This window comes from Oncorhynchus mykiss, chromosome 24, assembly GCF_013265735.2.
Source record: "Oncorhynchus mykiss isolate Arlee chromosome 24, USDA_OmykA_1.1, whole genome shotgun sequence".
NCBI lineage: Eukaryota > Metazoa > Chordata > Actinopteri > Salmoniformes > Salmonidae > Oncorhynchus > Oncorhynchus mykiss.
The window spans coordinates 17,705,199-17,717,267 of NC_048588.1; the positions used below are offsets into that span (position 1 = coordinate 17,705,199).

The window sequence follows — 12,069 nt, forward strand, 5'->3', positions numbered from 1 at the left end:
TTCTCAATGTAAATAAAATAACAGAGATATAGGATACATGTTCTCAATGTAAAAAATGTATTTTAACACTAGAGCTTTAATTGATGGTGTTCGATGATTTGTTGAACATACCACACACGGGGAGTGTTATCTGTCTTCTCTCTGGCAACACAAACACAGAATGATCTATCACACACTCCATATTGAGCTCCTGGGCTGAGCAGGCAGGCAGGACTAACACACTGCTGACAGAGTGGGTTCCATTATGGGATGTGAGACTGGACCAGGAGGGCCCAGACACACCCTCAGGTAGAACCCAGGACACATTGGCAATGGGGACAGAGTCTGCAGCCAGGCACTCAATGAACCTGTTACCCAGTCTGTCCTGGACATCAATCCTTATGCTGGGAGGAACAGTCACTAGCACACAGAGGATAGAAGGCAATAAACATGCTAATCGCTGAACTTTACAGTGTGCAGGAAAATAAACATTCTGATTTATACTAACAATATTTCTTACATTTAAAAAATACAATTTATGATAGACGTCACTTGTATTAACATAATGCTGTCTCGCTACAAATTACAGACTGCCAGATATGGCATTGTGAAATGATGAAGATGATATGTTGGCTGCATCCCAAATTATATGATATGTAGTCTACATCCCAAACATTTTACCAGGGCCCATTGTCACTATAGTGCACTATATCAGGAATAGGGTACTATTTGGGACACAACCTATGTTATGTAGACAAGACTCTGCTCGTACCAGACTGCTTTACTTGTGGGTTAACGGTAATGTCCAGCAGTACAGATGCCCTGTGGCTGTAGTAGGAGGCCTCACACTCATACAGCCCTGCATGGTAGAGCTCCACAGGACCCTGCAGGGTTAGAACACTGCCAATCACCTCCACACCTTCAGGGAGAGACTGCTCTTCTCTAGGAGACAACACAAGACCAGACACTGTTACAGTTAGACACTCAATTCAAAGGGCTTTATTGGCATGGGAAACATATGTATACAATGCCAAAGCAAGTGAAATAGATAGTAAACAAAAGTGAAATATACAATAACAAATTAACAGTAAATGTTACACTCACAAAAGGGAAAATAAATACACATAAATATAGGTTGTATTTACAATGGTGTTTGTCCTGCACTGGTTGCACTTTTCAGATCACAATATTGCTGCTGTAATGGCACACTGTGGTATTTCACACAATAGATTTGGAAGTTTATCAAAATTGGATTTGTTTTCTAATTCTTTCTGGGTCTGAGAGAAATATGTGTCTCTAATATGGTCATACATTTGGCAGTAGGTTAGGAACTGCAGCTCAGTTTCCACCTCATTTTGTGGGCAGTGTGCACAGTTTGCACTCTCCAGAGGCAGGTAGCGTTGGGCCAGTACCCGAAAGGTTGCTGGATCGAATCCTTAAGCTGCCAAGGTAATAAAAAAAAATGTAACCCACTAAGCCGTTATTGTAAATAAGAATTTGTTATTAACTGACTTGCCTAGTTAAATTAAAAAAGAGCAGCACCTCTAAGAGCTTTTGTTCTCGCATAGTTAGATCCAGGGATAATGTCACCAACTTGGTGATTGCTATTCAAAGTTGATAAAAAATGGTCTGGTGCAGCAGATATCTTCTCACGCCACAGACGCTGTGAGATGCTGTGAGACATATACTATTGTTGCTATACTGCGACATGTTATGTTCTGTTCAGACAGGATGGTGCGTTACCGCTACCAACAGCACAGGTGGTGAAATTACATTTAGAATTATAAGATCGGTACTAGCTAGTGTGTACTAGCTAGCTAGCTAGTGTGTACTAGAGCACACATGTACTATCTAGCTAGATAGTATTGTACTAGCTGGCTAGTGTGTGCCAGCTAACTAGTGTGTGCTAGCTAGCGACACAAGCAACAGTGGTTAATTAACATAATGCCCAGACGGATTGGAGCTAGTGCGCCGACTGGTATGTTCGTAGCACATTACCAACAAATGTCTAAATTACAGGTTGCACGTGCGCATAAAATGCAAAAATACCATATGAGACGCATGTGCTTTGAGGTTTGTCGCCCATTCGGTGTCAGCACGCAAAATCTGCAGCTGGATGCTTCTAAAACAAATCTGCAGGATGTGTGTCTAGTGCCTGTCTATTGCCTGTGGTTTTCAACCAAACCTATCACCACAGCTGCCTAACACGATATGTATATGATGTTAACACCTGTGTTAATGATGCAAATAATAGTATAGCAACAATAGCAGAAATTCATGAAATTGCTATAAGGCAAAATGGGACAGCAAACTTTGTTTTTTGTAACTGTTCGCTGATTGATAAGATTATCACAACATGTTAATGTTGTCCTTTATCTGAGATGAACTGAAGTTCACAATCAAGAGAAATCAACAGACATCTTGTCTGTATTATGATAGTAATACAGGTATCCTTACTTGGTGCATACGATACTGTAACGTGGTACATCCCCAACGACCTTTAGCCCGATGGTGGTTTTGCTCTGTCCTTCCTCCAGAACCACTGACTCTACAGCCTGGCTCTTGTTGCTGCGGTCTGTCAACCCTGGGTTCAGCAGCCGAACAGCAGACAGATCTACACAATAGGAAGTGAAAACAGAATATCCAACACAGAGTCTTTTATTAAGTAGAGTAAATGAAAAGCAGTCTCCTAAGACCATACTTTTGGCTCCAAATCCTCAGTTATGACTCGTGATCAGTACTCACAGAATGCCGGCAAAGTGGTGGTCCGTAGCTCTCTGTGTGGGAACTTGGGGTGGTCAAACAGACAGGTGATGTTTTCCCCTTCATGAAGCTCAGCTGGGAAGCGGTATGACCTGACCAATGTGTCTGCTGCATCCATGACAACCTCCTTCTGTAGCATGGAACTGGCCTCCCGATTGAGCAGGACCAGGGTGATGTCAGCTCGGGGTCGCCCTCCAGCTGCACCACAGGTGACCACCCAGAACTCCTCCCCGTCCTCTAGAACCAGGTATGTCTCAATGGTCACATTGGGAGCCACTGCAGGCAGAGAGAAATAATAATTGTACATGAGCAGGTGGGAATGGTCCATCAGTATAACAACAGTGAGTCCTAAATCTAATGTCTGGGCCCTGGGGCTGTGGTTTAGATTTTTGAGAAGGCTGAAGTGAAAGGATAGACGTATGAAAGATAAACACAGGGCATAACAGGGCTGCCGGTTGGGTTTAGGAGGAGAGTGCTGACACTTCTCACCTGTTCCATCTGTTCAGCAGGCTACAGCTGAGAGCAGATCTGCTGGCGGGGCTGGAACTACAGGACTATGCCTACATCCCAAATGGCACCATATTTCCAATATGACTCTGGTTAAAAGTAGTGCACTATATAGGGTGCCATTTGGGAAGCACACTATTTCACACATCTCAATACAGACTGACTGCTGATATAGAAAGGCATCACTCTATCACTCTAAGACTTTGATACTACCATCATGACGTTGGCCTCTTTGGGTATAGCAAGCCCCATCCCCCTCTCCCTGCCTCCCCCTTTCCTCCTTCAACTAGGTTGCTGTGGTCAGAGAGACGTCGTAAATTCCTGAGGATCTCCTCATGGACACACAGTATAGAGAGAGTCAATTTTCATAGAGGACAAAGGAAATCCTTCCACCTCACAGAACTTGAGGTACGAACAGATTTCATGTTCCGGAGAAAGTATAAAGATCGGTGAAGAATCCAGCTATGAACTGGTCCGTTTGTTACAACTTGGAGATGCTCATGGGAGACGGTGTGACCACATTACCATAACGCTGTTTATATATACAGTGCCTTGCGAAAGTATTCAGCCCCCTTGAACTTTGCGACCTTTTGCCACATTTCAGGCTTCAAACATAAAGATATAAAACTGTATTTTTTTGTGAAGAATCAACAACAAGTGGGACACAATCATGAAGTGGAACGACATTTATTGGATATTTCAAACTTTTTTAACAAATCAAAAACTGAAAAATTGGGCGTGCAAAATGATTCAGCCCCCTTAAGTTAATACTTTGTAGCGCCACCTTTTGCTGCGATTACAGCTGTAAGTCGCTTGGGGTATGTCTCTATCAGTTTTGCACATCGAGAGACTGACATTTTTTCCCATTCCTCCTTGCAAAACAGCTCGAGCTCAGTGAGGTTGGATGGAGAGCATTTGTGAACAGCAGTTTTCAGTTCTTTCCACAGATTCTCGATTGGATTCAGGTCTGGACTTTGACTTGGCCATTCTAACACCTGGATATGTTTATTTTTGAACCATTCCATTGTAGATTTTGCTTTATGTTTTGGATCATTGTCTTGTTGGAAGACAAATCTCCGTCCCAGTCTCAGGTCTTTTGCAGACTCCATCAGGTTTTCTTCCAGAATGGTCATGTATTTGGCTCCATCCATCTTCCCATCAATTTTAACCATCTTCCCTGTCCCTGATAAAGAAAAGCAGGCCCAAACCATGATGCTGCCACCACCATGTTTGACAGTGGGGATGGTGTGTTCAGCTGTGTTGCTTTTACGCCAAACATAACGTTTTGCATTGTTGCCAAAAAGTTCAATTTTGGTTTCATCTGACCAGAGCACCGTCTTCCACATTTTTGGTGTGTCTCCCAGGTGGCTTGTGGCAAACTTTAAACTACACTTTTTATGGATATCTTTAAGAAATGGCTTTCTTCTTGCCACTCTTCCATAAAGGCCAGATTTGTGCAATATACGACTGATTGTTGTCCTATGGACAGAGTCTCCCACCTCAGCTGTAGATCTCTGCAGTTCATCCAGAGTGATCATGGGCCTCTTGGCTGCATCTCTGATCAGTCTTCTCCTTGTATGAGCTGAAAGTTTAGAGGGATGGCCAGGTCTTGGTAGATTTGCAGTGGTCTGATACTCCTTCCATTTCAATATTATCACTTGCACAGTGCTCCTTGGGATGTTTAAAGCTTGGGAAATCTTTTTGTATCCAAATCCGGCTTTAAACTTTTTCACAGCAGTATCTCGGACCTGCCTGGTGTGTTCCTTGTTCTTCATGATGCTCTCTGCGCTTTTAACGGACCTCTGAGTCTATCACAGTGCAGGTGCATTTATACGGAGACTTGATTACACACAGGTGGATTGTATTTATCATCATTAGTCATTTAGGTCAACATTGGATCATTCAGAGATCCTCACTGAACTTCTGGAGAGAGTTTGCTGCACTGAAAGTAAAGGGGCTGAATAATTTTGCACGCCCAATTTTTCAGTTTTTGATTTGTTAAAAAAGTTTGAAATATCCAATAAATGTCGTTCCACTTCATGATTGTGTCCCACTTGTTGTTGATTCTTCACAAAAAATACAGTTTTATATCTTTATGTTTGAAGCCTGAAATGTGGCAAAAGGTCGCAAAGTTCAAGGGGGCCGAATACTTTCGCAAGGCACTGTATATATATATTTATCATATATGAGGTTTACATCTAATTGTTGTATAAGATGAATGAGTGAGTATGATACTGTTTGTAAAAGTGTGTAATATGATTTTGGACTGTTTAATGAAGGAAAACTCAAAAAGGGGATTGGAGTTAACTAAATCAGAGGACCGCCCCTGAGCCCAGTTAGGGTCAGGCGTCCTGGGACAGCCCTTTTCTGCCTTCCGAATAAAACCCCCACTCGGGTTTTCGATCAGCAGACCGAGCTTACCTCAATTGCGAGATGGCTAAAGGTTGCAGACCATGTTTTTCTCCATTAGGGGAGACACAGGTTGTAGACCATTGCTGAATCTTTTAACCATACCACGTGGTTAAACTCTTAGACTATCGATACCGACAGAATAAGAACAAGTCTTTGATATTAATTACTAGTCTGCAGCTAGGAATTCGGTTTCATTGAACGCGAAGAACGACAACCGCTGAAACATCTATAACGAAACGAATGAATGTCACTCTGAACTATCCACTATAACCACGACAGAGAGAGAGAGGGAGAGAGACAGACAATTCTACAAAATAAACTTTTCACCAGCGATCAAGATGACACACTGAGCGTAAATATATATATTGATTGCAATTGTTCCTGAATGAGTGAGCGTTCATGTGCAAAGGATTAGCATTTCAATTGTTATAATTATCACTCTGTAGTGACTTCTTAGTCGACCCCCACTTCCCCTTTTGTCTAACAAGCCGCCATGCCGGTTTAGCCCACTAGGGCACATTTCCTATCATTTCTTGTAACCACATTTACCTTGTTTGTTTGTTTGTTTATGCATTTCTGTGAATTACTTAGTTAGTAATAAATAAATTATTTAAGACAATTGATGTATGGATGACTCATAGTGAAGACTGGGTTCGTGCAGATAACCAACAATTTACGACGTTTGGAATGAGACTAACGTGAGGTAAAGTAAATAATTCATTAATTTGAAGACTAATTGATCAGATAAAATATCTGAAAAGTTATTTTAGGAAATTATAACTTTGTAATCTGAATATTATTCCTTGGTGCCCCGACTTCCTAGTAATTACGGTTACATGATTAATCAGTCTAATCGCGTAATAACTAATTACAGAGAATCTTTGATAAAAACTATCAGTCTTCAGTTAATGATAGTAAAGACACGACAGAGAATATTTCTGTCATATGATACTCTTTGACAGGCTGTATATCAAAACGTGTCTAATGTGGTAGGGAGGGATATCGACATATGATGAGAATATGATGATGGTGTATGTTCTGTCTCTGTCGTGCCACAGCTGATTGCGAGCACTGTACAGGAAACACACAATACCTGGTACATGGCGGGAGTAGGGGTTGGGGAGTGGGGAGGTGACCACGTGGAACAAAGGAAAGTAAACATCTGTGCCAGTGAGCTCGGGGTGGTGCCAGCCCCAGCATAATCCAATATCTACAGATCATTTTCAGACATTGATTCTTAGCACCACAGGTCATGTCAGAGTTAACCTCTTCCCAAACTAAATCCTTGCCCACGAAAGTAAGAAATGCCAAGTACTGTACACACAAACATACACATCAAGGATGCGTCTCAAATCTTGGCAGTCTTCCTGGTCAAAAGCAGTGCACTATAAAGGGAATAGGGTGCCATTTAGGATGCAGTCCTTGTGTACATGAGCTGGCAGGCTTACTGAAGGTCTCCACCCCCACTGTGACATGTGTGGTGGGGTCAGGCAGGGTTGGGTGCTGGACCACACAGGTCACCCTGTCCTGGTCCTGTAGGTGGGTGGGGAAGCGGAGAATGCTGGTCACAGTGGCAGTGCCATTGGTATAACTGGTGTTGCTCATCTCCACAGAGGAGTTGTCAGTAGGAGGACTGCCGTTGATCTCCCAGCGAATCAGAGCCACAGGTTTACCATTGGTAGCTGAGCATGTGACTGACTGGTAGTGGGTAGCGTTGTCTGTGTCCTCTGTCACCTCTGTGTGGATATCAGGTCGAGCTTCAAAACAAAAACATTCAAACACATGACGGGGATGATGCTGGTACAAGAAACAGTTATGTAATGGATGTTTGTATGATTCTGTCTTTGCTATGACCTTGAAGGTACAGTAAGGTACAACAGGCAATGATAATGTCACATATTCTATCCACCCCCCCCAACCCAATTTCACCATGAGGCCATGTTTTCTTCTGTTGTTTTTCTCTACCATCTAGGTGTTAAGTACTTTTGCATCACCCATTAGAGGCTCTTAAAATGCATCCTTCCTTACTCACTTTCTTGAAGTAATCAATTATCTGATCTGACATAACCTAACTGGTCAAAGCAATGCAGTGTAAAGTTTGGTTACACCAATCTTGTCATCTCAGATTAGTGATTACTTATAGGAGGGGGAAAAGGAAGGATGCAGTATTCTAAATGGGCCATATTCATCAATCAAGCTTACCCAGGACAGTGAGAAACATGCTGTTAGTGATCTCCTCTTCATCAGTGGCAAACACGCATGTGTACTCCCCCTGAGCCTCCAGAGTAGACACCCTCATCTTCACAGTCAGATTGGTGAGAGAGGCTGGGGTGGAGAAGTCTGGGTCTTTGCTGAAAGCCTTGTTGTTCTTGTAGCCTGTTAATTTCTTCATCGATCGCTTAATTCTAGAGTCTGGGCGTTTCCATGAGGCGTCTGTGATGTCATTCTGTCCCAGGTACTGACAGCGGAGGAAGATGTCCTCTCCAAGGATCCCAGTGACGTTACGATCAATCTCCATGTCCTCCTCCATATCTGTGAGAGAGAAAAACATTGTGATATGCATAAATGATTAGTAATTCTGTCATGATGTGTCCCAAAGGGGCACCATATTCCCTAGTACACTACTTTTGACCATAGCTCTATGGGCCCTGTTCAAAAGTAGTGCGCCATTTGGGACGCAAACTCAGTCACTCACAATCACACATATCTCAGTGGGATGCACTTTGATTAATTGATGAGATATTCCGTATACGTTGCTAAAAACAACCAACAGCAAATGTGATTTCTGTTGAGAAGGAGGGGCAGTGAGATGGTGGATGTCTGTTGGTGTGATTTCTATAAAAAGGGTTCCCTGTCTGTGTGTGTCCATCCCATTGTCTCTTGGTGAGACTGGATGAAGCAGCTGCTTGTGTCCCAAATGGCACACTATTCCCTATGGGCCCTGGTCAAAAGTACTGCACTATAGTGAATAGGGTGCCATTTGTATATGGGGCAGAGAACATAATGACTGTCAATGGAAACAATCACTTTGTGGAATGCAGAAGATAGAGATGCTGCAGTGCTAAAAGGTAATATGTACTAAGTGATGAGACTTATCTCTCTAGACTAACATGGGCTATGTGTTGATCCAAGGCTAAAGACGAGGACTGAACTGTGTACATTGATTGTGACACTTAAATGCTGCCGGGACTGATCCCACCCGTGGAGGTTTAATGGAAGACTCCATTTTGTTAAAGAACGGAGCTACAGTCTGTCTCTAAGACATTGGCCATGATTAGGGGATGTTTCAGTGAAGGGGACATAAAACAAAGCAGCCTGACAGTTTTGAGTATTGGGAGGATGATAGTACGCATATTCCAATGCATACCAACTCACTCTCCTCTCTCTCGTCTCTCTATTATGGAACACTTAAGGACACAGTTGATCTATTAGCCAGTGAAAATGGGAGTCAAATTGAACCTTAAAGTGCCGAATGATGACAGCTGAGTACATTGTGTCATGGGGAACACTCAATCGATACCCAGTCTAACACTTCACATCACCTATCCTATAAAATACTGCTGTTGGGACACTTTGATGAGGACCACACGTATGTCTCCAACTAGAAATACTCTGACCAAATCAATTCAGAGAACAGCAAGAAGTGGTGGGTTGTATATCACAACATATGGAAACAATCAGAACGTTGAGTATATCCCCAAATGCTCACTTATTCATTGGTCACACAAATATATCTTGTCTTGTGGGTTTATGGTTCATAAAAATGGAAAAGGTATTCAAACATGTACATAACTGAGGCACGCTAAAAGGATACACTACAAATAAACACATAGTAACAGCCTGAAATACATAATAATGTCCACTAGCACTTTTTCTGTGGCCCCAAGACACTGACAACTATCTCTGTTTAAGGTTAGGGTGCTTTATGTATAATGAACAAAAATATAAACACAATATGCAACAATTTCAAAGATTTGACTGAGTTACAGTTCATATAAGGGAATCAGTCAATTGAGATACATGAAATAGACCCTAATCTATGGATTTCACATGACTGGGCAGGGGCGCAGCCATGGTTGGGCCTGGGAGGGCATAGGCCCATCCACTGTGGGCCAATCAGAATGAGTTTTTCCCCACATAAGGGCTTTATTACAGACAGAAATACTCCTCAGCACCAACCCACCACAGACAATCCCTTGTGGCTTATGGTAGAGAAATTAACATTAAATTATCTGGCAACAGTTATGGTGGACATTTCTACAGTCAGCATGCCAATTGCATTCTCCCTCAAAAACATGAGACATCTGTGGCATTGTGTTGTGTGGCAAAATGGCACATTTTAGAGTGGCCTTTTATTGTGCCCAGCAAAAGGTGCACCTGTGTAATGACCATGCTGTTTAATCAGCTTCTTGATATGCCACACCTGTCAGATGGATGGATTATCTTGGCAAAGGAGAAATGCTCACAAACAGGGATGTAAACAAATGTAGGCTACCCAAGTACCATATAAGGCCAGTATATCATAGTATAGTCACATGACGCTGCTGTGGTTTCATCTTGGCTTCTACCCAACAGCAGGCATTCACATACATGGATGCTTGCAGATGATTCCATTTTCAGAGGGTAGCAAGACAACTCAAAATGTAAACTTATATTGACAAAGAACTGTTTTTGATCAAACAAATAGATCAGTGCAGTGATGTAACTAATGAATTGTATGATGATGTGTTAGTGGAGAGATCCGGGGAGGAAAAGTCATACTGTCAGTGGTTCTAACCTACAGACCTATTTATTCCTCAGAGGCACTCATTCATCTGCCGATTGAAAATACACTCTGAAGAGGTTCCTCAGTTAAGTTCAAACACATCAAACTGTGAGGTTTTTCTGACTAACAAAAAATAGAGTTGACTAATAACACAGGGATTTCCCCTAAACTCAGTGGTACACTTAGGAGAGCCATTGCAATACTATTAATGGTATCACTGAAGGTCATGAATGGAATTGAAAAGGTCATAAAGCAACCAAAATGGTTTTAATAGCTGACACCATTGGACAATAATTGCAGACTAACAGCCAATATTGTAATATAAACATATGTCACCGTTGTTTAAAATAAAATGAATCGACTCCATCCTTTTAGTGTGTTGATAATGCTACAGTTAAAATGCATTCAGAATATTTCAAATGGATTCTGCTCTTGGGTTTATTGCTTGTAAGCCTTTATATTTAGACTAATCAAGCAGGAAAACTATTGCACCTCTGTTCGGTGTAAAATACCACAGGTTAAACAAGTCTTTAAGGTCTAGTAAACTCAACCCATAAACAGAACTGTACACTCACAGAAGGATTATAACTCCTCAGACTTACCCAGCATGTCCAAGCAGTGAGACACATTTAGGACAAAGCCCAAAATCAACAGCCCTGAGCATCCCATGGTGGTATCACTGAGAGTGATGATTCAATTTGACTACAGCAAGTCTTCCTATGAGGGTATTCAAATATGTGTGTGTGTGTGTGTGTGTGTGTGTGTGTGTGTGTGTGTGTGTGTGTGTGTGTGTGTGTGTGTGTGTGTGTGTGTGTGTGTGTGTGTGTGTGTGTGTGTGTGTGTGTGTGTGTGTGTGTGTGTGTTCAAGAGAAGCTGTCAGAGTCAGCTGTAGAGGGTGTGTGCTCCAGACTTCTGAGCAGGGCTGTTTTTACAAACACACACAGTGTAGGGCTATGTTGTTTAGAACCACTTTACCCTAAATGTTACTATGTGCACAGATCTGTTTGAACAGAATTGCTTCTTCTATGGATTAGTTGTTATTTCACATCTCACTTAGTAGAAAACCAGCGTTTTCACTTCCTAGTGGTAGCAGCTGAATGTCATACTGTTCAGCTCCTCAGTCACCTCATACTGTATAACAAAGTGTCCCTGTTGCCCGCGATGATGCCTGCATCCTCCAGCCCAGCTCATCCCTTCAGGAGTCCTAAGAGACAGAGAGAGACACAGCCTGTCTAAATTGAAGTCAACTCACTGTTTCTCGCCTGCTGCTCTGGAAATCCCTCACAAAGGCATTGTTTTACAAGACAATATTTCCCTCTAATTCACTTCATGGCTGTGTTTTCCTTTTAGTCAGACTTGGCAATTTACTAAATATAATTTGTCATTAGAAATGCCCTGCCGGGAAAATCCCAATGGGAAACAAATGTGTAGGAATACTATGCACATAAAAAATACTCTTCAGTTCTCCAGCTGGCTAAAGGTATGTATTACAAATCTGTGCTGCTGTACCTCCAGAACAACTGTCTTCCAGAGTATGTGAATCATGTTGCAGAATGTGCATGAAGTAAGACCCTCTTTATTTATTGAACCTTTATTTATCTAGGCAAGTCAGTTAAGAACAAATTCTTATTTACAATGACGAC

At 42.1% G+C, this 12,069-nt stretch overlaps 1 protein-coding gene across 2 annotated transcripts in view; it reads right to left on the minus strand.

Moving 5' to 3' along the window:
• The window catches only part of LOC110503899, a 16,058-nt gene extending 4,894 nt beyond the window's left edge, over window positions 1-11,164 (minus strand). For both annotated transcript variants that reach the window (XM_021582526.2, XM_021582525.2), the window contains exons 1-7: window positions 11,029-11,164; window positions 7,864-8,193; window positions 7,110-7,418; window positions 2,725-3,018; window positions 2,437-2,593; window positions 752-921; window positions 112-399 (exon numbers count right to left, since the gene is read on the minus strand). In XM_021582526.2, the coding sequence (XP_021438201.2) occupies window positions 112-399; window positions 752-921; window positions 2,437-2,593; window positions 2,725-3,018; window positions 7,110-7,418; window positions 7,864-8,193; window positions 11,029-11,095 (1,615 nt within the window). In that variant the 5' untranslated portion in view covers window positions 11,096-11,164. The remainder of the gene's footprint in view (window positions 1-111; window positions 400-751; window positions 922-2,436; window positions 2,594-2,724; window positions 3,019-7,109; window positions 7,419-7,863; window positions 8,194-11,028) is intronic.
• Between the last annotated feature and the right edge of the window lie 905 nt (window positions 11,165-12,069).